Source organism: Mandrillus leucophaeus, unplaced genomic scaffold (genome assembly GCF_000951045.1).
Source record: "Mandrillus leucophaeus isolate KB7577 unplaced genomic scaffold, Mleu.le_1.0 Scaffold26, whole genome shotgun sequence".
Classification (NCBI taxonomy): Eukaryota; Metazoa; Chordata; class Mammalia; order Primates; family Cercopithecidae; genus Mandrillus; species Mandrillus leucophaeus.
The window spans coordinates 1,947,891-1,974,914 of record NW_012102698.1 but is presented as its reverse complement, the minus strand read 5'-3'; the positions used below and the strand labels follow the sequence as shown (position 1 = coordinate 1,974,914).

General features: G+C 55.8%; 1 protein-coding gene across 1 annotated transcript in view; it reads left to right on the top strand.

Moving 5' to 3' along the window:
* The first annotated feature begins 1,385 nt into the window (after nt 1–1,385).
* Nucleotides 1,386–27,024, top strand: part of KIAA1644 (KIAA1644 ortholog) — a 29,157-nt gene continuing 3,518 nt past the window's right edge. Inside the window, exons 1-4 of the mRNA XM_011984066.1 lie at nt 1,386–1,478; nt 11,650–11,748; nt 15,792–16,005; nt 26,066–26,138. Coding sequence (XP_011839456.1) covers nt 11,682–11,748; nt 15,792–16,005; nt 26,066–26,138 — 354 coding nt within the window. The 5' untranslated portion in view covers nt 1,386–1,478; nt 11,650–11,681. The remainder of the gene's footprint in view (nt 1,479–11,649; nt 11,749–15,791; nt 16,006–26,065; nt 26,139–27,024) is intronic.

Below are 27,024 nucleotides of genomic sequence, written 5' to 3'. Positions count from 1 at the left end.
CTTTGTGTGCCTTGTCCCCTTCTGACAGGAACACTCCCCCACCTCCACCCCCGCCCCGCTGCCCGACTCATCCTTCAGGTGTCCACGCCAGACCCCCTGGTCTGACTCCCTAGCCAGGCGGCCCAGGGCGAGTTACTGAAACTCTACACCTCAGTCTCCGCATCTGTAAATTGGGGATAATCAGAGTACCTCCTAACCATGAAGATTAAATAAATACCACCCCCACCCCCAGCCCCCTACCCCATCAGGCTGCATCAGGCACTCTGGGCGCCCACAGAGCCCTGGTTTCCCATCGTGGCACCCATCGCTCTGGGCTGCCATTGTCGGGACTGTGGCTAGATAAGGGACACCCAGACCAGTCTGAACTCGCTCTCTGTCCACCAAAAGGAATGGAGAAAGGAGGTTTATTTCTGGCCTGTCTCAGGATGGGCAGGCTTCCAGGGATGGGTGGGAGGCAGAGGAGGGCTGGCCTCCTTTATGGCTGTGTTTAAATGCCACCCAGAAGCCAGCCAAGGGCGCCGCTGAGGTACCACGATGCATGAAGGCCCGGGGGTGGGAGACGGCCATGGGCTGGGGCAGTGTCTGCCAGCCAGGAAATGTGGCTGCAGAGGCCAGCCAGGCCCCTGTGCTGAGTCCAGACGGTCATGGAAGCCACTGATGTGTTTCAAACAGTGGCAGGTGTGGGCACCCCCCGCCCCATTCCTGCCCCATTCCCACCCCATTCCTACTGGCAGGGAGGACCCTCTGCTGCTGGGTGGGGACAGGCCAGGGGTAGGGGGGGCAACAGCAGGAAGGTCAGCCCAGCTTGGAGTCAGGCGGGTGCCACACACCCTCTGTGGGCCGGGGTGGGGACTGTTTATTTTACTCACACCCCTCGCCGGGCAGTGCTGGCCAGAGGGGCTTGTGCAGTGGTGTCACTAACCTCCGTTGCCCAACAGAGACTGAGGGCCACGGGAAGGAACCCACATGTAGTGTGCCAAGCATCTGCCGAGGTGTGCACCTGGAGCCCCGTGGCCTCGGTGTGAGCCCCAGCTCTGCTGCTTCTAGCTGTGGGATCTCACAGGGGGTGTCTCCAGTTTACTCACCTGTAAAATGGGGCTCTTGCTGGTGCTCTGAGGATGCACAAGGCAGTGAGACCAGAGCCTGGAGTGCGTGGGGACTGCGGGAGCAGCCGCTGCCATCCTGGGCCTGGGAGGTGGCGGCCCTAGGCCAAGGCGGGAGCTGGACTCCTGCAGGGCTGACTCAGCGCCCTGACCCCACTCCCCGCCCCGAGGAGCACGCTGAATTCTTGTCAGCACACACAAGCCAGCCTGCGCTGGAAAACAGCCTTTTGCCTATACAAGGCCCGACCAAGTTGCTCTCCTTTTATTGGGGTTTAGGGTTGGTGGCAACCAGGAGCCAGGGAAGAGGCCAGCAGCTGCAGGGAGACCGCAGCCAGCGGGGAAGGCTTCTGGTCCCTCAGTCACAGGGCTCGGCAGGTAAGGAGTAGCCTGTGGAGGTTTCCAGGTCCTCACTGTGCAGGGGCACCTCTGTTCCTTCATGCTGGGCCTGGGGTCCCTGCCCTGGCTAGGCAGTCCCTGTAAGGGAAAAGCCAGGCAAGGCTGCTAAGTGACTCCCAGTCACCAAAGAATGGGCGGGGCCAGGGTGACAGCTATGCCAGTGGGGTAAGAGGGGGAGCAGGCTCTGATCGAGAGGGGCGGGAGCCCTGCGGGGGTACACAGATGCTGGCACTACTACCTACCTGCTGTGTGACTTTGAGCAAGTTGCTGGCCGACTCTGCACCTCAGTGTCCTTGTGTCAAGAGCCTTGCACAGAGAGGGGTTGGAGAGAAGGCCAAAGGCTCGGGGCAGGGTCCGGCATGGCTTGAGAGCTGCAGAAGGCCTAGGGAGTGCTCTCAGGACGCCCTAGTCATGGCCTGGACGGTGTTTAGTTGGCTTCATGGGGGTGAGGTGGGTCTGTTCAGCCCACTTCGGAGTCTGCAGTCCCAGTCCAGCATCACACTGGTATGAAATAAGTGAATAGATGAATGAATGAATGAATGAATGCACTGGCCCCTCCCAATACCCCTTCAAGGTGGGTATGTTGTCCCCATTTACAGATTGGGAAACTGAGGCTCAGGGCTTTGGCTTTTCTTCACTCCAGTGAGGAAGGGGTTCTAGGGACCAGGGAGGCGGAGGGAGCTGAAGAGAAACCCAGGGCCACCCTGCCCCCGCCCACCGAGGCAAGCGCCGTGCCTGTCTTTCCTCTTCCTGCCCTGACACTTTAAGTGATTCATTCTTCATGTGATATTTTTGTGTTTCTCCAGTGGGAAAAAAAATGCCTCTGGGATTTCCAGGGGTTGTTTTATCTCCATGGTGCAACCAAATAATTCAGGAGGACGGAGAGAAACAAAGGGTTGTTGAGTTGCAGAAGGCCCACGATTGTCTCAGCCAAGCTGTCCCCTTAATAGGGGAGGAAACTGAGTCTGGCCTGGAGCCCGTCGCCCTGTGACCCAGTGTGGCCCCGAGGAGGACAGTGGGGCATCTAGGGCCTCCAGCAGGGTTGGGGTTTCCAGCTAAGCCCCTTTCAGCTGTGTGTTCTTGCTCAAGTCCCCTCTTCGCCAGGCCTCAGCTTCCCTATCTGTAAAATGGGATCACAGCAGTGCCTACTTCCAACATTCAAGAGAGCAGCACACCCAGAGAACTTGATGGGTGCAGAACTGGTCCAGGCCAGGGGCTCAAAAGGGGAAACCATTGGAACAGCTGAGTCTGTAACTTGGACCCAGAGCCCAGCTGGCTGGGGCATGGTGGAGTCAGCGGGGAAAGGTGTCAGTGAGGGACAAGAGCCTTATTGGGGATACACTGTAATGTTTATCCACTGAGGGAGGGATCTGGGGAGATAGGAGAGGTTTCCAGGTTGGTGGTCACCTTTATGCCTTCCCGATTCCAGCACCCAGGCCAGCACCCTTCATGGCAGTGTGCTTCTCCTTGTGGCCCTGACCCTGAGAGTAGCCCCATGGAGCAAGTGGTTTACCCGCCTGGTAGGGGCACAGTGGGGGCCCGGGGGGTGTGAGCTGGCCCACCTCGGCTGCCTCGGACTCAGGGCGGCCTGTCCCACCAGAGCCCTGGAGTTGAGTTCTAGGCTAAAGTAAGGGGCTTCCACCCAGGGCTGATGGCCCACGGTCACTCCTGGTGGTGGCCATAAAAGTTGAGGCCCTGTCTCAGCTGAAGGAGATCTCCTGCCTGGATCTCTGCTGTTCCCATCTGGAAGTTTGCTCTTTGCAATAAAACAAATCAGGCCAATGAGTGCTAATGGAGTTCCTACTCTATGGCCAGAAGACATTTATTCAGCACCTACTGTGTGCAAAGCATGGTGGGGCAATGCAGAGGCACAAAATTTCCCACCCTTGAAGAACTCGTACCAGGCAGGGAAGCAGTAAACCAACAGATAAGGCAGAGGGAAATCAGGGCCAAGTAAAGGAACAGGCAAAGCATGGAAAGAGGAACTGGGGAAATCAGACGTAGACATGGAGTTCAAACACACTTTCATTTGCCAAGGGGCACAGGACACTCTCTGGTACCTAAACCATCAGCTTTGGGAATAGTGGAGTGGGTAACAGCAGATAAGAACCCTTTATGGATCAACCGCTAATGTTCTGGGTGCCCTGCTAGCTTCTGGTCCTTTCTATCTTTGGTATACCTGCAAGGTGTGGAGCACGGCTCCCGTTTCACAGATGAGGAAACGGAAATCAGTGAAGTAACTTGCCCTAGATCACCCAGCTAGTTAGTGATAAAACTCTGACCCAAGGCCAGGGAGACTCGCTGCAAAGCCTATGTGGTTGCCCCCAGCACCCTGTTTGGAGTTGAGCAGACCTGGGTTCAGATTGCAACCCTGCCACACTCCAGCTCTGCGCAATCACTTAGTTTCTCTGATCTGTGGTTTGTTTATCTCAGAAATGGAGATGATCATTGCCTATGTCCGTTCAACTAATTAACATGTGTTTATAAAGGGCCTACTACGTGCCAGGCCTGTGCTGCCCACAGAGATGAGCAAAAACGAAATGGTCTCAGCAGGGCTGGGTTCGGGGATGTGACCGCTGCAGGGTTAGGCGTTGGGTCGGCAGGGCTCAGGTCACATTGGCCGTTACTGGGGTGTGAGGTGCTGGCCCTTCTCGCTCGCTGTCAGCCGTGGAGCCCAGCACCCCAGCTGCAGGTGAACGGCTGCCTGTCTGTCCTTCTCCAGCCATATACTCCGGCTGCCTCAGTCCTGGCCGGCACAGCGAGGAAAGATGTCCTAGTTCCCTCCTGCCGCTTCCTCCCGCAGGTACGAAGGGGTCACGAAGACGCGCTTTGATCTCACTTCATACGCAGGCATGGAGCCTCGCGAAGTGTTTATTCCTGGACTTCGCGTTTCGGAGTGAGATTTCATAACCTCTAAGTGGATGTCCTGAAAACAGAAGTTCACAAAGTCAGGATTAGGTCTGCGCTACCGAGGAAAGACCCTGGAGACTGGGAAACCTGCGGAGGTTAAACATCCCTGATGACACATGTGTGCACACGTGTGTGTGTGCTGTGTGTGCTGTGTGGAGAAAGGCATGCACACAAGTGCTGCCTGCGGGGTAAACACTCTTATGAGTCGTGGAGACAGGACACAGGAGCAGACCCCGGGGTTTGAGTCCCCTCTCTGAGGCCCGCATTCTCCATCTGTGTAACAGGGAGACTGAGGGTGCGGCATAGGGCTGGGTGGGAAGGGAACGGGTGAGGAACGGGGAGCATTGTGCGCCGTGCTCCGCCCGGGGCTTGGGTGCTCTGCAGCTGCTAGCCCCGTCTCCTTGTCTGTACTTGCTGCCCTTCTGCTGGGCCGCTGCCTACCCGCAGGACTGTTGGTGAGGCCCCAGAGAGCCGTGCCCTGTTGAATTGCTAATCCGTGCTAATGCTACCACTGCTAATCATCGTGCCTACGTAGAATTACGGATCATTACGTAATCTGTTGTCTGTGACCGCCTCCCCCCAGGCTGTAAGGCTCATGGCAGCAGGAATGCCCCATGCCCGACACTGCTGGTCCACAGTAGAGACTCGTTAGGTGATCCCTGAGTGGCGACCAGGAGAGAAACCGCTCCCTGAACAGTGGGGTCAGGAGGGCGGCTAACCGGGGCTGCTTGTGTACGAGGTGGCACTTGAGCCAGGTCCCGTGGGCAGTTTCAATTTGGACATACAAGGTGGGGAAAGGGATGTCCAGGGGCAGGATCAGCTGGGCAAAGGCCTGGACTCCTGAGTGCTGCCACCAGCCGCTTCATGCCCAGGATGCTGGGCAAGACCCATCCTCGCCCCAAGGTCAGCCTCCCGCCCCGCACGACAGTAGAGTAGGTGGGACACGTTTAGGGAACAGGCCATGTGTCCTTTGTCCTCCATCCTGTGGGGTTCAGGCCCGACCGTCATCCTTGTTTAAGGAGGGCCGATCCCGGGGCAGAGGTCCTGGTTCTGCCACCCTCAGCTGCCCATGCTCCGTTCTCCCAGCTCTCTCTCAAGTTAGGACACAAACCGGGCAGGCTTCACAGAGTGCTGCTGCCCATGCTGGCCCCGGGTGAACCCCACCCAGCCCCTGCCCTAGCCTCAAGACAGGCCGAGACCACCCTGGGGAGGGGGGAAGTCAGAGTGTCAGAAGCTCACCTGGGGAGTGGGAGAATCACAGCAGGAGAGCTGCCCTGAGAGATGACCGCCCCAGATGAGCCTCCAGGCTGCGGATTTGGAGAGGGGAAGGGTGGTCCTAGCATAGCGGAATGGCATGAGTAAAGGCCCAGTGGCACCACAGACCCAGAGGGCTGAAGCTCCAGGAATAGGGAGGGCAACAGGGCCACAGGGCCAGGCCACAAGGGGCCTCAGGTAAAAGCACAGCCTTGAACCCAAGAAGTCAGGTAGGTGATGAGGTGGGTACTTGGGAAAGCTGACTCTAGGGGCCATAGGGCTTGGGTTGGTGAAAGAGGCAGAGTCACAGACCAGATCGCAGCAGCAAGAAGCACATGGCCAGGGCTGTCCAAGGCTTCGATGCCTCTCTTCCTTTAGTTGGTGAATTAGTTGCTGATGTTCATCCCCATTCTAGGGCTGAGGACGCTGAGGCTCAGGTGTCACCCCAGGTCACATGGGATGTGGATACAGAAGGTGGAGCCAGGACTTGGACCCAGGCAGAGGGCTCGACCCCCAAGCCCTGCTGCCATAGACCCAGTCCTGCAATGGGCTGGAGGTGTGCTTGGTCGTGCCCAAAAGTGGGGCGTGGTGGGCTGAGGAGGGGCTGGCGGGAAGCCCCCAATGCTGTGGGGAGTCTCCAGGCATCAGGCCAGCGTCCAGGCCTGTGGGAGCCTGAGGTCCTAGCCCCGCCCTTCAGGCCCTCTTGCATCCCGCCCTGCCGAGCTTGGCTGACACAAAAACAGATCCGTTGCTGTTCCTGGTGGGGTTTAATTCATCTTCCCAGCTCTGTTTCTCTTCACGTGCCCTCCTTCCTTTCCTTCCCCAGCCTCACCAAGTTCGGTGTTTAAAAATAATCCTCAAATCTCCGAACAGCAGTCCCAGGCTGACCCAAGGGGTGGCCCGCAGAGATGCATGCCTGACTCGTGATTCTGGCCGTGGTCAAACGAACGTTCAGGAACGTCCCACTCTGCCAGAATGTTCTTCCAATTGTTTCAGTTTTGTTGTTGGCCACGGACTACCATCTTAGGCAGTTTACCAATTTTCAGAGAAATAGAACCCGGGAGGATAAGTCTAATCTCTGTGGTAAATGTGCTTTCTGGGGGTCCTCGGGAGGCCTCAGAAGCTTTTTCAGTGCCATGAGGTAGACTGAACTTTGCTACTGAGTGGCTGTGTGACCTTGGGCAAGTCACTTCACCTCTCTGAGTCTCAGCTTCCCCCTTCTGAGATGGGAGCTTGGTGATCCACCTCCTCAGGCTGACGTGGGGGTCACCTGAGACAGTGCGGTAAATACCAGGGTTCAGCCTGGCACACCATGAACTCTGCCAGTGTGAGCCAGCCCAGGTTAGCAGCCCCAGGTTACAGGCAGTGCAGGGCCCCACAGGAGGTTGGAGGATGGCGGACGCCCTTCCAGGCCTGTTCTTGGGCTGCCGGAGTGATGTCCCACAGACCTCATTTGTGGGGCCTCTCAGGTGATGGTGCCCAGTGGTGTAACATGCCATCATCATCAGAGCTCACTGAGCCCAGGTCCCCTCCGCACACGCCATCATCATCAGAGCTCCCAGATCCTAGTTCCCTCCACACACGCCTTCGTCATCACAGCTCTCCGAGCCCTGGTCCCCTCCACACACCCATCGTCATCACAGCTCTCCGAGCCCAGGTCCCCTCCACACACCCATCATCATCACAGCTCTCCGAGCCCAGGTCCCCTCCACACACCCATCATCATCACAGCTCCCAAACCCTAGGACCCCTCCACACACCCATCGTCATCGCAGCTCTCCGAGCCCAGGTCCCCTGAGCACATCCATCATCATCACAGCTCCCTGAGCCCAGGTTCCCTCCACACACCCATCATCATGACAGCTCTCCAAGCCCTAGTCCCCTCCGCACTTACCATCATCATCGGAGCTCCCTGAGCCCAGGTACCCTCCACACACCCATCATCATCACAGCTACCAGATCTTAGGTCCCCTCCACACACCCATTGTCATCACAACTCTCCGAGCCCTGGTCCCCTCCACACACCCATCATCATCACAGCTCTCCGAGCCCAGGTCCCCTCCGCATACCCATCGTCATCACAGCTCCCAAACCCTAGGTCCCCTCCACACACCCGTCGCCATTACAGCTCTCTGAGCCCAGGTCTCCTCCACACACCCATTGTCATCACAGCTCTCTGAGCCCTGGTCCTCTCCACACATGACATCATCATCGGAGCTCCCTGAGCCCAGGTCCCCTCCGCACACCCATCATCATCACAGCTCCCAAACCCTAGGTCCCCTCCGCACACCCATCGTCATCACAGCTCTCCGAGCCCAGGTCCCCTCCACACACCCATCGTCATCACAGCTCCCAAACCCTAGGACCCCTCCGCACACCCATCGTCATCACAGCTCTCCGAGCCCAGGTGCCCTCCGCACACCCATCGTCATCACAGCTCCCCGAGCTCAGTTCCCCCTCTGCACACCCCACGGAGGGACCCAAGGTGATGGCTTTGGCCTTGTGAACATCGGTGCTATTGAACTCGTGGCCCTGAGGCTGGCTGCCTCGTGGAAGCCTGACTGGGATCATAGCAGCTGGCTGGTCCCCAAGGCCCGGAGAGGTTTCCAAAGTAGCTTTCTGACCTAGCTTGGAATGGGGAGGTTGGCTTCTAAGCTTTGCTGTCTCAGATCATTAGAAATGGAATTTTTACTTAGGTAACTTCTCGTGACGCACAGTGGGTTGTTCTTTCTACTGAGGATTCAGCTTTCAGCTCTGGCCCTGAGCTGCCTTGGGGGCCTGGGGAGTAAGGGCAGCCCCTACCTCCTCATGCGGAAGCCCCCTAACCCCTTCATCCAGAGTTCCCACACGCCCCTAGGGCTTTTGTCTAGCGTACAGGCTGCAGCTTTGATTGTACATTGACCCATCTCGGGCCAGACAGGGGGGTTGGAGGCACAGCCAGGCCATGGATGCTGAACAGACCCCCAAGGAAAGCCCAGGCTGGACGTGGGACCAGTGCAACCACAGTGTGCTGTGGCAGGGACACCTGCAGTGTGCAAACCCACATGACCACGGGGTGTGCCTCAGCGCCCAAGGCTGGTGTCCCGCAGGGCTGGAATTCCCACCCCGTCCATGGAACTCCTGAGTCCCAGCCCCCGGCTTCAGGCTGCACACCGTCCTTTCCTAGAACCACATGGTCTCACAGCACATCTGTGTAGTGTGCGTTCATCTCTGGAACCATCCCCCAGGAGCATAAAGGCCTCTCCAGCTGTGGACCCTGGGTCTGGGAAGGCAGAGGTGGGGGTCTGCTCAGCAGATCGGGGGCTGAGGGCCAACCCTGGCCAGGACCCTCATGACCTGGTAGAAGAGGTTCTGGGAAGAATCGCATAACAGGAAACTGCTGGGCACCCTTGCCTGTGCTCCCTGAGGGCAGGGACTCACCTTTTCTGTGTTCCTAGAGCCCATCCCAGAGTCTGGCCCCAAGTGCAGGTCAGCAAGTGGATGTTGAGAGAATAAGTGAATGAATAAATGAATTAACACATGAATGAAGGAAGAGGTGGAAAACTCTAGGCCTCAGCAGAAGGGCAAACTTTTTCCAGCTGATAGAATCATGGCAAGCTTTCTGGAGGAGGTCATACTGGAGCAGCTTCTAAAGTGGTACAGGATTTGGACTCCTAGGTGTGAAGGGAGGGCACCCCCCAGGGGTGAGCAGCAGCCCCCCAACATCAGCCAGTACACTCAGGGCTTTGTAGGGAGTTGGAGCAGTAGGAGCAGGGGCCAGGCCTGTGGCTGAGGCACATCCTCTTCATTCACTCAACAAACCTACCAGCTCTTGGAGCTGAGCCCCAGCCACAGAAGTGGGGCAGCCCCACCCTACAGGGGCCAGAGGAGCTGGAGTCTGGGGACCTGTTTCAACTCTCATTGGCCCTTGCCGTCCCCATCTGTAGAATGGAGCATGGGGGAGGCATCTCAGAGGTCCCAACACTCTCCATTCCCGCGGCTCATTTTCCAGGGCTGATCCATAGGACTCCGCAGGAGAAATCCATTCCTGAGCACTCCCGGATGCTTGACCTGGGCTCATCCTCCCAGGGGGGCCTGAAGGAGGCTGGGAGGAGGCCCAGGCTCAGAGCCATTAAGCAGCTTACAGCCCCCAGGGATGAGTAGGGCAGTGGTGGGAGCAGAGAGACCTGCAGGTAGATGGGAGGGGCCCCTCCCCAGAGGAAGAGATGAGTAAGCTTGAGTAAGCTTAGTGTTAGGGGCCTGCGTTCTAGTGGCATTTTACAATCCTGACAGTCCCTTCCCTTCTTCTGGCAAACCAGACTTCACAAGGTCAGCACCTGACGTCCAGCTCCCACCACAATGCCCATGCTACAGGGGAGGAGACCAAGGCTGCAGCAGCAGGGCCCAGGCCAGGGCCAGGCCATGAGCGCTGTGCGTTTGGCCTCGAGTTTTGCCCTGTCTCCTTACTCCGAAGTCTCCAACCTCTGGGAGGCCTGAGTGGCTTTCCCTTCTGCCTGCCCTGAGCCCTAACTCTGCTCCAAGTAAAGCAGCATTCGGAGATGCCCTGGGACCCAGGTTGGTGTCCCCTCTGCTCTCCCTGACCAGGCTGTGAGCTCTGGAGGGCAAGGCAGCCGCTGGCTGGCTCCTGGGGCCCAGAGCAGGTGCCAGGACAGTCTAGGCAAGCAGAGGGGCTTGTTTCTTTGGGCTGCGCATTGTCTTCCACCATCTCTTCTTTCAGAAATGTGTGGTCTGGTAACAGATCCCTGCACTGTGTATTCAACTCTGAAACCATCCTCCCGGGGGGTGGAGGGCCTCACCTGGCGTGGACAGAATGGAGCGGGCAGGGAGTCTGCTCTGCAGATGGCGGAGGTGGGGCTGGGGGATGGGAAGGTGGCTCAGCCAGGCCAGGAGGTCCTCAGGGTCTCCCACCTGGGTGGGATTCAGGGCTCTCCAGGCCCCACCATCCTCACATCAGACCCCGCCCCCAGGTATGCAGGTGAGCTTCCTCGTGTGGACCCAACCCAGCCTTTCCTAGGAGCAGGCTGCACATGAGAGGCTGTACCCATGAAACACTCACTCCTCCTCCCCCTCCCCTGAGCCCCTGGCACCCTCCATTCTGCTTTTGACCCGATGACAAATCCCCTGTGAGTGGGACTCCTCTAGGGACCCTGTGTAGGTGGAATCTCGTGGTCTGTGTTCTTCTGTGCCTCGCCAGTTCATGAGCGTAATTCCCCCTGGGATGCCCCTGCTGTAGCATGTATCATAGTTTCCCTCCTTTTTTGGGAAGTAATGTGCATTGTGTGATGGGCCACCCATCCATCCCCCGATGGGCACATGGGTTGCCTCCACCTTTTGACTAAGGATGCCGCTGGGAACACGGGTGTGTGTATGTATCTGTTCGAGTCCCTGTTTTCTGCGCCTTAGGATATGTACTCAGAAGCTCGGAGCATTTTAAACATTCATTTGTTTGCGTGTTGTCAGCCTTCCTGAGTAGAACACAGGGGCTCCAGGGAGGAACCGTTTCTATTTCATGCACTGCTGTGTGCCTCGTGCCTGGGAAGCTGCCTGGCTCCGTGCATACTTGTGGAGGGGTTCATGGAAGTCACCATTAACCCCTCCACCTTAGCGACACAGTGGGGGACCTGGGTCCTGTAAGCTCCTCGAGGTGGCCGAGCCAGGCCGGGCATCCTGAGTCCTGCAACTCTGGCGCCTGCCCACCAGCATCTGCCTGCCGGTCATTTCCACCACCTGAGCCATCCGTCCTCCTTTGATTAAGTCTCATTTTGCCATGAAAAGAAAAGGAGGTGACAGTTGGCTTGTGGGGGAAGGTCATTCATTCCAGAAAGGAAATTGGATAGCGGCATCTCCATCATCTACACGCGGCCTCTACTCCCGACAAACTCGCTCTCCTGCCCACTGCCCGCCTGCCCGTCCCCCGCCGTGGGCAGCAAAGCTGGTGTCAGGCGAGACAGCCTACACCCAGCCTCTCCTGGCTCTCATTAAACAGGCAGCTCTGGACGGATCAATGCAAGCCAAACGATGACCAGTTGTGGCCAGCAGTCCTTGAACGTGCTCGCCGTCCTCTTCTCGTTGCTGTTTTCTGCAGGTAAAACCTCCGTGGATGCTGGGGGCGGGGGCGGCATGAGGGGGTGTGGTCTCTTCCTGAGGTTCGTGCTGGCCCATCTGGGGTTCTGGGGACACACAGGGGCTTGCCGTTTGTCCTTCACCTTACTGGCACCCCTCTGGCGAGCAGCTCATGTTGGTTGCTGTGTGGCTGGTCTCTGTCTGTCTCTGTCTCTCTGTCTCTGTCTCTGCTGTGCACCGCAGCCCTGGGACTTCCCATGGGAGCTCAGCTGGCTGCCAGCACCCCTGGGAGAAGCCCTGACTCGCATTCTGTCCTTCGCCCCTGCAAGACAAGGTTAGGCCATGTCCCAGCCATCCCATCTTACAGATGAGGAAACTGAGGCTTGGAGAGGGACCTGACTCACCTGGGACAAGGCAGTTAGCAGATTCCAGCCCAACCAGCCTCCTGGGCTGTCCCTGGGAGCCCAGCTTAAGTCACAGGTGGGCTCCTGCTCTCCCAGGTACAAGGATGGGCACAAACTAAGTCCTCTGCTCCTCCCAGCTAGAGCTGAGAGCCCCAGTTCAAGGGCAGCCCTGTTCCCCAGCCCAGGCCTGCTCCCAGCAAGGAGCCCCACTCCGGCTCTCCGGCTTCCTCTCCCTCGGTCTTTCTATGTCTCTGGGTCTCTGTCTCTCAGTGTCTCTTTGTCTATCTCTCTGTCTGTCTCCGTCTCTCTGTGTCTATATCTATCTCTGTCTCTCTGTCTCTATCTCTCTGTCTCTGTCTCTATCTCTCTGTCTCTCTCTGTGTGTCTGTGTCTGTCTCTGTATCTCTGTATCTCTCTCTCTCTCTCTGTTTCTGTCTCTCTATCTCTTTCTGTTTCTGTCTCTCTGTCTTTGTCTCTGTCTGTCTCTGTCTTTCTGTGTCTCTGTGTCTGTGTCTGTCTCTATCTCTCTGTCTTTGTCTCTGTCTCTCTGTGTCTCTGTGTCTGTGTCTGTCTCTGTCTGCCTCTGTCTCTTTCTGTCTCCGTCTTTGTGTCTCTGTCCGTCTCTGTCTCTCTGTCTTTCTGTCTCTGTGTCTATCTGTCTGTCTCTGTCTCTGTGTCTCTCTGTACCTCCTCATGCCCGCATGCTCAACAGGGTCACTGACATTGGCCTGGTGGTTTTCAGCCCCTGCCCCTTTGCGGGGGGCGGCTCAGAGGGAGGCTATGAAGGTGTCTGGGGGTGCTTGGCAGGGCTCCCCGAACAGCAAAGCCAAAGCCACACTCAGGCCAGGGGTCTGGGGGCCACCCAGCTACTCTCGCCACCCTAGATGCTTTCCATGCTTTGGCTCACCTGGTCCTCACCGCCCCTGGAGGACGGGCCTACTCTGCCCATTTTACAAATGAGGAAGGTGAGACGCTCAGAAGGAAGGTGGCCTCCCTGAGGTCACTGCTTCAGGGGAGGGGCCAGCCGGTGAGTGAGGGCGAAGGGGAGGGGCCAGCCGGTGAATGAGGGCGAAGGGGAGGGGCCAGCCGGTGAGTGAGGGCGAAGGGGAGGGGCCAGCCGGTGAACGAGGGCGAAGGGGAGGGGCCAGCCGGTGAGTGAGGGCGAAGGGGAGGGGCCAGCCGGTGAGTGAGGGCGAAGGGGAGGGGCCAGCCAGTGAATGAGGGCCATCCAGATGCAAGAGTTAGGTAGAGCGGTGCACACAGGGGTGCATTCATGGTTGAGGCTTGGGGGCCCAAAATGCAGCTCTCTCCGGGTTCGCTCATGGTTGAGGCTTGGAGGTCCGAAATGCGGCTCTCTCCTTCGCATCCCTGCTCTGCTGGGGCCTCCTAACAGAGTGTCATTTGGCCTGCAGTCACACCGTGCCCCAGAGCAGAAGCCCAAGGATGCTGCCCTTTACTGCCCCTAGTGCCCCTAGAGCACGCACAGCCTCTTTCTCTAGGTGGGGGCTGCGCCTTGCTGTTTACGCTCCCAGGAGCCCCCAACCCCCCTTGGAGACCATGAGTCTTTCATCAGTGAGGGGAGGAGGTGAGAGAGTTCACGATGGCCCAGGCAGCCTCATGCCAGGACTCCCACCCGGTTGTCCTGGCTCCCAGCCCAGGGCTCTGTTGGCTCTGGGGAGGCCTCATCATTACCAAATAACCAAAGCCTGTGGCACTGACTGCCCAGCGGTGGCCAGGTGAGCTGGGTGCTGGTAATGGGCAGGACCCTTCCACATCCCCTAACCTCACTGAGCCCGCCCTCCCCAGCCCCCCATCTCTGCATATCAGGCTCCTCCCAGTCCCTAGAGGCCCAGCTCAAATGCCACCTCCTTCATGCTGCCCTACCACTCTCTCCCTTCCCTCCCTGAGTCCTGTGGTAGCCTCACAGGCTGGTCCCACCTGAGCTAGACTTTCTGACCAGCAGCATGAGTGTTCTGGTCCCTCCCCAGCCGCCCACACACTGAGCGTGAGCAGGGCCTCCTCACTGACCTGGGCAGTGACCCAGACAGTGGCCGGAACTGGCCAGCTGCCTCTGCCCCTTGCTTCTAGGCCAGTGGGTCCCAAACCCAAGGCCATCAGCATCCCCTGGAGGGCTTGCCAGGACAGATGGCGGGGCCTACCCCAGAGCTTCTGATGCAGAAGCCCAGGGGCCTGAGAATCTGCATTTCTGACAGTCCCTCCAGGGATGCCCTCGAGGCCAATCAGGGGCCACACTTTGGGAACTGCTGCTCTGAGGCACAGTTTTCTCCTCTGTACGATGGAAATAAATGAGATGGAGTGAAACAGTTGTCTAGTTGGAGCTCCCTTAATAACCTCCACATCCCAGAGGGGGTCTTGTTCTTTCTTAAGGTTGAGGATGAGAAGGGGGCCTGGAGAGCTCCCCTGGCTCCCAAAAAGCTGAGACCTTTCTCTCACAGTGGTCTTGCCCATCTCCACAGAAGAGGGTGCTGTCTTTGGGGGAAGGGGCATGGAATTTCATGCCCCCCACCCCCAGACAGCCTCAGCACCCCGGTGCATGAAGGCCGCCTGCCCACCTGCCAGCCCAGCCCAGCTGGGACTCCCCTGCGGCAGCCCCGGGTGGGCAGGCGGGGAGCTGTGTGGGCTGCAGTCTAATAACCTCTCAGCAGACACAGAGCTTTCAATGAGCTGGAGGAGCTCCTGCAAAACCACTGCCTTTGTGGTTGAAGGAATGTATTCAGTCAGCAAAGCCCCTTTTCAGTGATACAAATTAGATACAACGATCTCTTTTATGAAGATACTAATTAAGCCTGAGACAGTGGGCTCTAGGTTTTTTCCATTGTTATATTTGTTCAGACTTTCAATCCTGTTTGTCACCATCGGCAAGACTCGTAAATACCATCCTGGGTTTGCAGTAGCATTGGTGGCTGAGCAGAGGGGTGGGAGGGTTCCAGGGCGAAGCTACCACCATGAGGTGGGGGTGACTGAGGCAGGCCCTTGGGGACCTTGGGACCTAGGGTACTAGTTTAGTAGAAACCAAGGAACAGAGGGCCTGCTGTTTTTTGACACAAGAGGCACCCAAGAGGTCCTTGCACCTATGCCAGCCACCACCCAGGCCAGCCTGGGCTTAGCAACAGGTCCATCATGGCCTACCTGGGAACAAAGAGCTGGCGATACCAGACTGGAGAGGGCCCCAGACTTTGAATCCAGGTCTGTGTTCCATTCCTGCCCCTCTAACACTTTTCAGCTCGGGCAAGTCACCTATGGTCTCTGAGCCTCAGTTTCTCCATCTGTAAAGTGGGATCTCAAACTGGCTTGGCTGTGTGAGTTAAATGAGATGGGTCTGTGAAGCACACAGTAGGTGCTCAGTTAAGGCTGATTTTCTAATTGAGTGGCTGCTGCATGTCAAGCATGTTCACCAAGGCAGGAGAGCCAGCCCTGCCTCCCAGGACCCCCCCCAGTCTGGGTGACAGAGAGAGTGTAACCAGGGCTGGGAGGCTGGGGGTAATGGGGACCCGTAGGTGAGGTTCACAGTGGACCACAAAGGCGTCCAGGGAAGGGAAGAAGCAAGCAGGACCCGAGAAGAGGCCAGCCAGTTCCCCTACCTCTTGGCACCCATGGACTGGCAAGGGACCCCTCTGAGCCTGGTGACTCTGTCTTCCAGTCTTGTCTGCACATTTCCGGGTCTGTGAACCGTATACAGACCACAAAGGCCGCTACCACTTCGGCTTCCACTGCCCCCGGCTCTCGGACAACAAGACCTTCATCCTCTGTTGTCACCATAACAACACGGTCTTCAAATACTGCTGCAACGAGACGGAGTTCCAGGCGGTGATGCAGGCAAACCTCACGGCCAGCTCCGAGGGTTACATGCACAAGTGAGTACCACACTGGGGGTGCAACCCCACTGCCTCAGGCCCCAGGCAAGGCAACCTGCCTCCCAAAATCCTGTCCCCTGGGGAGGCGGTTGGGTAACCACTATAAGATTGGGTGAGCCTGGAAGGAGTCTGGGAAAGTCTTTGGATGACCAGGGTTTTTGGCCCATTGTGCCTTCTAAGCTTCAGCCTTCTCATCTGAGAAATGGACACAGAGGCTGGGTGCAGTGGCTCACACCTATAATCCCAGCATTTTGGGAGAATGAGGTGGGTGGATCACCTGAGGTCAGGAGTTTGAGACCAGCCTGGCCAACATGGTGAAACCCCATCTCTGCTAAAAATACAAAAATTAGCTGGGTGTGGTAGCAGGTGCCTGCAATCCCAGCTACTCAGGAGGCTGAGGCAGGAGAATCACTTGAATCCAGGAGGCGGAGGTTGCAGTGAGCAGAGACGGTGCCATTGTACTCCAGCCTGGGTGACAAGAAAAAGAAAAGAAAAGAAAGAGGGAGGGAAGGGAGGAGGGAGGGAGGGAGGGACACAGAATACTCACTTTGCAGGGTTATCACATAAGCTAAGTGAGGTTAAGGATGTGGAAAGCTTTCAGGTGTAGAAGGCCCCTGGGCCTGTAATCCACTGGGTTCCTTCCTTCATTTTTCATTAATTTAACAAATACTGATTGACACCATTGACCCAGAGATTAATCCCATGCAGTTCTTTTCCTTAAGGTGATTAAAATATGTTTGGATGAGGGGTCTGATGGAGGGGAGCACAGGAGTGGAGAAAGAGAGAGTTTGCTGGTAGAAAAGCAATGAGAACATGCTAAGTAGAGTCATGTAGTTTCAAAACAGCATGCATTTCTCTATTTTGAGTGAAGCTGGCCATCTTTTCACATGCCTGAGAGACATTTGTATTTCTCTTACTGTGAGCTAGCCGTTTATGTCTTTTGTCATTCTTCTATTGAATTTTTGGTCTTTTTCTTATTTATGGGTGCTTTTCACATATGAAAGAAATATGAGTTGCAAACATCTTCCCATCTTTTCTTTGTTGAATGTTTCCATACAAATGTTTCTTCAGTGTGACTTTGACTTTATAATGCTTTTCCTCATGCTTAGTTTTTGTTATGTAATCACATTTTATCATTTTTTTTTTTCTTTTATGGCTTCTGGCTTTTGCCTCATGCTAAGAAAGACTTTTCCTGCTCTGAGGTCATTAAAAATACCACCATGTTTTCTCCTAATTATTTTACATTTTAATATTTTGTCTTTAAGTAGTTGAACTATCTGGAATTTACTCTGATGAAAGTTTTAAAGTAGAAATTAAACTTTATTATTCTTTTTTCAAAATGGGTAGCTGGTTATTCCAACACCATTTATTAAGTTGGCCATCTCTTTTCCCCCGATATGAAATGCAAACTTACTAAATACCTTAATATACTAATTTGAGTATTGAGGTAGAGTGTGATATGCACTGGGCTTCTGTTGTTGTGGTTATACACTAGTACCTCTCTGTGTTAACCACTGTGACTTTTAATATATTTTAATGTCTTAGTGGGCTTCTCTGGAACTTCTGTCATACAAACTTTAGAATTAGTTGTGTAGTAACCTTACCTCCCCCCAAAAAAATCCAGTTAGTTTTTTTTTTACTGAGATTGTATTGAATTCATAGGTTAATCCAAGGATTGACTTTTTATGATGTTGAACATTTCCATACAAATGTCTTTTCATTTGTTCAAATTTTCTTGCATAGCATTTTAGAGTTTTCTTCATATAGATATTAGACATATATTTTGCATTTATTTTGAGTTATTTCTTTTTATGTTGCTATTGGGTCTTTCCTTCCAGTATATCCTCTGAGTATTGTTAAAAGCAATGATTTTGAGATACGAATTTTGATAAAAGCAATGATTTTGAGATAGGAATTTTGCATTCAGCCACCTTACTGAAATTTCTTATTTTTTTTTTCAGTTGATTCTCTTAGGTTTCCAATTATTCCACTTGTAAACAATGATAATTTTATCACCCTACCTTGCCATTTTTGTGCCTCACTTCTTTTTCTTGTCCAATTGTGTTGGCTAATGCCTCTAAAAGAGTCTTTAGAATTGTCAGGCTTCTTATCTTCTTCTGATTTTAATGTGATGCTTCAAATTGTTTTCCCAATAAGCATGAGGCTGAGTTTGGGGGCAGATGTCTTTTTTCATGATAAGGAAAAATCTTTTTGAAAGGGGCGTTTGTTGAAGGGAGGGGGTGGGTTGCGAGTGTGAGCCTCGATCTCCGTCTGATGTTGGGGCTGAAGGACTTTGCCACCATGCTGCATTCACTCAGGGGGAAGCTGCCTGTTCCAAATCTCCCCACCTCCCACCTAGGCCAGCTCCCCAGCCTTTTCCTTCCTCAAACGCACGGGTGCTTCCCCTGAATCTCTCGCCATCTGCTCAGCCCTTAGAATAATTCTGTGTGTGAAGTCACTCAGCAAGCCCTGTCCATCATATCAGGGCTGGAATCAGGTCTGGGATTTGACCCAAGCCTTGTATAAGACAAGGAACGGATTCCCTGAGAGAGGAGGGTAGTGCCAGGACTGGGGTGAGGACCCTGTCATGCTGCAAGTTCTGGCTGAACGCCAGACGAGGCTTGGCAACACATCCAGACTTCTCCAGGGTCTGGTGACTGGTGTCTGGGATCCTCATTTTGAAGCCCACAAGTTTCTATAATCTGCATATTTGCACAGGATTTCACACGGAACACTCCACTCCAGCAGCGCAGGGGGTCCTGGCGGCTGCTGACGAAGAGTTGGGCTGCAGAATGAAGGCCTTCCCCTGGGGAGAATGGGAGTATTGAGGTTCAGAATTTTACGTTTTTAATTAAACGTAATTTAAAAATTACGTTTTTAATCTTTAGCCCTAGAAAGTGTTTATGGAGCACATAATGTAGCTGAGTCTCTGCGCTCAACCTCATGCCACTGCAGCTACCTGGCAGCCCATCCTCAGCCCATTTTACAGATCAGGAAGGGGAGGCACAGAGTAGTTGAGTCACTTGCCTAATGAAGGCAGTGGTTAGTGGTGGAGCCAGCAGCCAACCCAGATGGTCTGGAATCACGTTAGTCATTCTGGAGCTTCTACCCACAGAGGCAGATCCTACTGAGGAGAGACCACCTGAGCAGGGATCCCACCCCAGCACCACTGGCATTTGGGGCCAGGTCATCCTCCATGGGTGGCCCACTCTGTGCACTGTGGGATGTTTAGTAGCATCCCAATGGCCTCCACTGACCCAGTGCACCTCCTCCCCACCACCCCAGTGATAACCGGCAGTGACTCCTGATAGTGCCAAATGTGGGGGCACAGAATCATCTCCAGTTAAGCTGCTGCCCTGGGGAGATCCCAGCCCTTGTCATTCTCCAGCGATCTTCTCGTCACCTTCCCTCTCCATAGCTGTGAGTATGGAGCCCACACAGAGGAGGATGCAGCTCCTGCTCCTCCCCCAGGCCTCTCCTGTCATAGATGTTCCTACAGAGGGAGGCGTGGTACTTGATTCTTGAGATCTGACAGTGTTTAAGAAGGTGGGAGCCCCACAGCCTGGAGGAAAGAGCACTTTTGGGCAGATTTCTCTGTAGCCCAGTGGAAGAGCAAGGGGAACCAGGGGAGAAACAGCTGGTGAGGGCAGAGGGTCCTGTCTAGCCTGGGGGGTACAGTACATAGACTTTCTTCTGAGGCCATCAAGGGTCCCTGGAGGGTTTTATCTGACTTTGTGCTGCATGGGCCATGCCTGAGATAAGGCCCCAGAGGACCTAGGGTGTCTGCAGGAGCAGGACCCATGAGGGGGGCCTAGGCCAGACCTGGACCCCACTGAGGGGAGATCAAGAACTCGGGTGGGCCATGGAAGCCTCTTCCCAGCTGCCCAGTTTCAAGAACCTTGGGGAGAGGACCCAAGCCCAGGGAGCTGAAGTAGGGCCTGGTGTCCAGGTGGGGCTGGACTGGTGGCAGAGGATGACTTGAGGATGAGCGTTGGGGAGCAGGATGCAGGGCTGAAGTCCCGGGTCATTGAATGGGTAGGAGAGGGCCTGTGTGTGCAAGAGGACCCAGGTAGAGTCCACCTCTGTGCCTATCCTGTGCTTTGGGGCTCTGGCCACACGATATCACAGGCTCCTCTAGGCAAGACACATATGGTGCCCATTAATCCTCACCTTGGGAGGAAGAAGGGGCTGGGGCCCAGGCTGGGGAAGTCACCTGTCCCAGACCACATGGGTGATAACAACTGGTGTCAAGATCTGAGGGGCTCTAGAGCCCTGGTTCTGCCACCCCTTGGTGCATCTAGAAGGCCAGGACTTGTGTGTCATTGGGGACTGCACCAGATCCCAGCTAAGAGGCTGTATGTTCCAGTATCCTAGACAGATTAGCACTCCCCAGCAGCCAGTCTAGATGGACCAGGCCAATGTGACTCCCGGGAGGGGCTTTATGCAGATGTGAGAGCTCCTGGCCCTCCCCCATCGCCCCTCCTCCCCCACCCCCGCCCCTCCACAGCCCTCCCTGCTGGCGAATCAGCCAGAAGGCGGGGCTGGTGACAGGGAAAAGGAGAGCGCTTCTGATGACTTATTTATTTGTATTTTTCTGGAGGAACAGAATGGTTTGTTTTGGTTCTGGCTGCCTGGCAGGAAGGCAGAGCGAGAGGAAGCAGCTTCGCCAAGCCCACCACCACGGCGAGATGCCCGCTTCCAGCCACGTGGGCCATAGAGAGACTGCAGAGAGAGGGGTGGGGCAGAGGCCCGGACGTGGTGAGAAGTGTACTGCACTCCTTCCCGTGCCAGGGCACCGCCAGACACCAGCAGTGGCGACTCAGGCCCAGGTCCCTGAACGATCTGTGGAAGCCTCTGTGTGGGGGTCGTGGTGGGCCCGGGCATGCAGGGGATGAGGTCAGTTCTCTCTGGGGACAGGGAAAGTCTCTCTGAAGGAGGTGGCTGGGAGTGGCATCTCCCACAATGCATGAGCGTTCCTTCACCAGGCAGATGGGCCGCAGCGGGTGGGAGGTGGGGAGGGACTCTAGGAAGACAGAACAGTGCACCCAAAGGCCTCAGCATGTGCAGGCATGGACTGTTGTCCCTCCCTTGTCCATGTGTGAAATCTCTGACCCCCAAAGCTTTCCCCTTCCCCAGGGGAAGGAAGTGAATGAACACTTACGAGGACTTCCTCCAACACAAGGGGCCTGACTCGCGCTGACACCCTCCATCTGTTATCTGTGAAGGACCTTCCATGAGCCCCGTTCACTAGAGCTGAGGCTCAGAGAGGGTGAAGCTCTGCCTGCAGCCACACAGCACACAGGGGACACAGCAGGGTTTGAGTCAGCCGTATCGGTCATCCTGGGCTTAGTTATGCCGAGGGGAGGAGCACCCTCAAAGGCCCCGGGAGCTTGAGAAGCAAAGGCTTCCTTTTGGCTCATACTCTGGGTCCTTCTTGGGCTCTCGTGGTTCTCTGCGTAAAGCATTCTGTGACAAGGCCAGAGAAGCAGCCCCCATCCCGGGCAGGATGGCCCTGCCGTCGAGGGAGAAGGCAGCGGTAAGCTTCTGTTCAGAAGTGGCCATAGCATTTTTGCTCATGTTTCATTGGCCAAAGCACGTCAGTCGTCCAAGCCTGTTACCAGTGGGGTGAGGAGAGACAGAGGGATTGATCCTATTGGGAACACCCTCAGCCAGGTGCGGTGGTATTTAGATAGTAACAGACTCTGCTTCACCAGGTATATCCAGGCCCAAAGCCCACACACCGCCATTGCACTAGACAACCTCGATCCTGCTGTGTGACCTTGGGCAAGGCACTTTGCCTCTCTAGACCTAGACCTATTAAGCACTCTCTCTGTGCCTTAATCACACGAGCCAGCATTCCTGGGTCTGTCTCTCTCCAGGCCCTCGTGTTATCTCAGAGCCTCACAGTGACACCATGAAGTAGGGGGTCTAGGTATCCCCATTTCACAGACATTTCAAACTGAGCTTCGGTTTCCCAAAATAACAGAGAGAGAATTTTGCCGAGTTGGGATGTGAATTCACACAGCCCTGACTTCTTGCGCCCACACCTTAGTCACCAGAGTCATCCACCTTGTCTCATGGACCCGAGGCCACTCCTGCCAATGGGCTCCATATTCCCTTTTTTTTTTTTTTTTTTTGAGATGGAGTTTCCCTCTTGTTCCCCAGGCTGGAGTGTAATGGCACAATCTCGGCTCACTGCAACCTCCACCTCCTGGGTTCAAGCGATTGTCCTGCCTCAGCCTCCCAAGTAGCTAGGATTACAGGCATGCGCCGCCACGCCTGGCTAATTTTGTGTTTTTAGTAGAGATGGGGTTTCTCCATATTAGTCAGGCTGGTCTCGAACTCCTGACCTCAGGTGATCCACCCGCCTCGGCCTCCCAAAGTGCTGAGATTACAGGCGTGAGCCACTGCACCCAGCAGACCACACTCCCATTTTTTAGATGAGGCTGGCAGAGAGGCCATCGGCCATCTTCCAGCTGTGCCGACATCTCGTTCTGGCCTGCTGGCCTCAGGAACTCTCCTCCTCCACCCTCAAGTGTGACTGCCTGGTGGGGTGGTGACGGGGACTTCCATCCCCACACTGGCTGCAGCTGCTCTTCCTGCTGACGGATCTGCTCCTGTGCCCCGGGAAGACGTTCAGTGAGATTCCTCCATCAGAGAAGGTTTTGTTTACTGCTTGGGAAACACCAAAAGAATTTGAATCAGTAAATATCCCAAAATACACTGAAAAAATTGCGATCTGCGGCTTTGGCTGCCTTCACATCTTGCTCCATAAAACAGCCTTTGGTTTTTTATCTTCTGCCATTTACAAAACACACACCCACATAACAAAGACCCCTGCATCTGGATGGAATTAATTTCCAGGTCACATATTTTTCATTACATTTATGAAAGTTTTGTAAAGACCTGAATCTTCCCAGCTGGCTGACCATGGGGAGGGCCAGCCGTGGCAGGCCAGGGGAGCGGTTTCAGCATGGTGACCATGGCCCGGGTGTCCCCGCCTGCCACCTCCAGGGTAGTCACCTCACAAGGGAGGGCGAGTCAGCAAAGGCAGTACCTCCTGCAGGCAGTCCCCTCCCTTCCCTGACAGCGAGGATGAGCTGGGAGGGCCGGAGGTCATGTCATGTGTCAATTCCAGCGAGCTGGCTGCAGAGTCTGGGAGCCCGGCAGTACACACACACACCACACACACGATGACAATGACACACTGATCTGCAGGATGCCCCGAGGAGGGAGGACGGGGACTCGCTCTCAGTTCCTGGTAGAGGGTAGGCCAGGACAAGCGGGCACACCACGCAGGTGCAGGGGACCCCTCTCTGGACATCTGTCCTAGATTTGACCATGGAATTTCCCCAAGATCAGCTTACTTGAAGTCAGAGGACCCTGGGTCCAGCTCCCAGCGCTGCCACGCACCAGCTGTGTGGCCTTTGGCAGTGACTTTGCCTCTCTGGGTCTCATTTACTCATGTGTGACATGGGGATACTAGCTCCTCCCTCATGGCACCATTGCACGGATTCAGAAGCAAAAGGCACTGGTGCATAACAATGGCCAGTGTTTCTATTAGCTGCCGGCGCACAGACATGCAGCCTATAAACTCCAGGGAAGTTAGTATCAAAGCGGCCACTGTCACCAGCCCATCCTCAGCTCTCAATACGTGTTGGTGTCAGTATTCACAGCCTAAGGCTGAGTGCTGGGCTCATAAAGACGATTTGAACCCCAACCCCGCCCTCAGGGCCTTCCCAATCTGCAGGGGCAGACAGTCCTACAAAACAACAAAGACAACAGTGTGTTCTGGGAAATCCAGTGGCTTTGAGAATGCAGGGTAGGGGTTGGACAGACACAGGGCATCAAGGAAGGCTTCCTGGAGGAGGTAATATCTGGGCTAAGACACAGTGCCAGGGCCAGCTGGGTGTGCAGGAAGTAGGCAGAGGTTCTGGACAGAGGTGCAGCATGGACAAAGGCCTCCAGGCGGGAGTGCTGTTGGGCTGGAGCAGCTTTTCTTTCTTTTTTTTTTTTGAGATGGAGTCTCGCTCTGTCACCCAGGCTGGGGTGCAGTGGCGCAATCTCAGCTCACTGCAGGCTCTGCCTCTGGGATTCATGACATTCTCCTGCCTCAGCCTCCCAAGTAGCTGGGATTACAGGTGCCCGCCACCATGCCTGGCTACTTTTTTTTTTGTATTTTTAGTAGAGATGGGGTTTCACCATGTTAGCCAGGATGGTCTCGATCGCCTGACCTTGTGATCCGCCCGCCTCGGCGGTGGGGGAGGACCACCGTTTTAAACGGAAGATTCTCAACTATCAAAAAGCTTGGTTCTTAAAGACATTTTCCAGTGCCTCCCGAGCTGTGGTGTCTACAAGCATCACTCTCAGAGAGGCCTGGTCAGTAGGCTCTGGGTCTTCAGTTTGGCAAACCCTCGAGATGTGTCTGTTGCAAGGGGTCACATTTCAGAACAGCCCACTGTTGGGTCCTGCCAACAGACATTTTATTGTCTGTAGCTCTCTGGAGCCCCCACTGCTCAAGGGTGGAGGCTGGCTGAGTGCAAGCTGTCCTGAGTGCAAGCTGAGGAAGGTGTTCTCATCACCAAATCCCAAAGTGCTGGGATTACAGGTGTGAGCCAGCGTGCCCGGCCCCTGGAGCAGCTTTTGTACCTGAGGACCTGGGTGGCCGCAGTCAAGGCAGTGCGTTGTAGTGGTTAGGAGCGCAACTCTAGAGCTCAGCTGCTGAGTTCAGATTCTGGTTCTGCCCCTTAATGGCTGTGAGCTGTTAGGCAAGTCTCTTAATTCCACCGAGCCTCAGTTTTCCATCTGTAAAGCGGGGATGACAACGATGAAAAAAACTCCTTCCTCCCGTGGTTGCGTGAGCATTAAAAGGGCTAACGTGGGAAGCAGGTGGGGGAACAAGTGTCCACTGCCACTTCTGGTACTATTATTTCTTGGCCCGGTGGTTCGAGGCCCAGCCTGTGGCCCAGCCACACCCCCAGCTGACATCCTGGACCCCTTCTGTGGACAGCATCTGCACACAGCTGCCCTGCCTCCCTTTTCCCCGTCTCCTCCCTCAGCCCCCGTGGCTGCTGCCATGGGAACCACTGAAGAAAAAGCTGGCAGTTAGAGCAGTTCTGTGGGGGCTGCAGGAGGGAGGCTGCTGGGGAAAGCAGGAGGGCCTGGGGACTGGAACCAGGCCTGCCTCCTCAGACCGCGGTCTGCAGGGACATCTACCCTGGGGATGGCTGGCCCAGCATGCTGGATGGGGCCGCAGGCCTCTTTTTCCTGGAATTCCTGGAAGGAATTCCATATCCAGAGGCCTCCAGGAAAAGCTGGACTGTCTTTAACAGACTCTCTTTAACATAAGGCTGCTGGGGCCTGGCTGTCAGTCATTTACACCTTAGCATGACCGAGCCCATCAGTCTGATGCAGGTTTCACGGCGGTGGGGGCTGGGAGGTGGGGGCAGGGAGGCAGCAAGGACCCACAGTGACCGGGAGCTGTGGGATTATAGCGACAAAGCCCAAGTACCAGCCTGCGGTTGCTCATGGGAAGTGCTCAGGACAGGCAGAGGCCCCCCATCCAGAGGCTCCCAGGCACCCGAGCAGCATCTTCAGGCCGAGAGCTTGGCCAAGTGAGGGGAGAGAAGGATTCCAGGCAGAGAGTGAAAGCGAGTTCCCCAGCCCTGGATTCAGCCCTGGTCGGAGCCAGAGGAGTCCAAGGGAAGCAGCCCCCATCTTCCTACAGAGGCCGCTGCTGGCACCCGGGGCTGACCTAAGCCTGGGGAGATCTGGAGCCTGGAAGGTGAGACTGGGAGAGGCCTAATGCTCATCTCCTCCAGGCCCAGAGACAGGCAAGGGTTTTCCCAGGCCACACAGCAAACCAGGCAGAGGAAGAATTAGAACCAGGCCTCCAGGCTCCGGGTTGGCCCATTCCCCCAGCCTCAAACAGGATCTTAAAGGATCTGCTGCCCCCAGGACCCCCATCTGGGTAGGAGCCAGGTGAGTCTCTCCCTGGGGATGTGCAGCGGTGGCGTGTGCAGGCCGGACACTGGCTCCGTTCATACCTCCTCGACACCAGAAGCGCACACCCACCAAACACATGCCTGCAGCAGGGAGCAGACGGAGGCGGCACCGGAGTGATTAATGGATCGGTGACTTCAGGCAGTCACAGCCCCTGGCACACACTGTTAGGGCTCAGCAACCCCAGCTGTAGCAGCAAGCCCAGGACACCATCCACCCTGGGCACACAGTGGGGGAGACTCGGTCCCTGGCCCTGGGGAAGGGTGTGGAAGACAGATGTGGCTCTGGGTGACAGGAGCTGGGTTTGAGGGGAGTCAGGGCTGTGGACCAGAAGACAGGCTTGACCCAGCCGTGTAGGGGGGTCAGGGTGTACAGAAGACTCCCTGGAGGAAGTGATCTTCGACAAAGGGCCGGTGGGAGGTAGGCAGGGGAGGAAGGCGGCAGGGAAAGAAGGCACAGCCTGTACAAAGGTCGGTTGCTGGGAGTGCAGACTGTCTCTGCGGTGGAGTCGGTGGGTGCTGGGAGAGCCAGGCTTCACAGCGGGCTTCCAAACCCAACGGTAACATTGGCCACCTCTGCCTGAGGAAGGCAGAGCAGCCCTTGGTGGGGAAATGTTGGGCAAATGAATAAGAGAAGTAAGGTCATGGGGCCCGGACACCCCCAGCCATGTATAGCCTGGTTGTGTGGAGTGAAGGGGACCCCTGGGGGAGGCTGGGAGGGGGTCTGGAGGGCAGAACCTGATGCCTCTGCCCTTGGTCCAGCAGGATGGGGAGGACCTCCATCCTCACAGCAGGGGTGAGGCAGTGAGAGCATCCCGGGTGTCAAGAACAACGTAGACAAAGGTGGGGTGGGGGGTGGTGAGCAGGGGCACCTGCAGGAAGGAGGGAGAGGGCAGGCCAAAACAGCAACAGGTAAAGGAAGAGGCTATCATGTCCTGGGAGCCCCAGATGCCAGCTCAGAATTCCCCCCAAAGTACCTGATTCCGTGGGACCCACAGGGATCCCAGCCCAAGGGCTA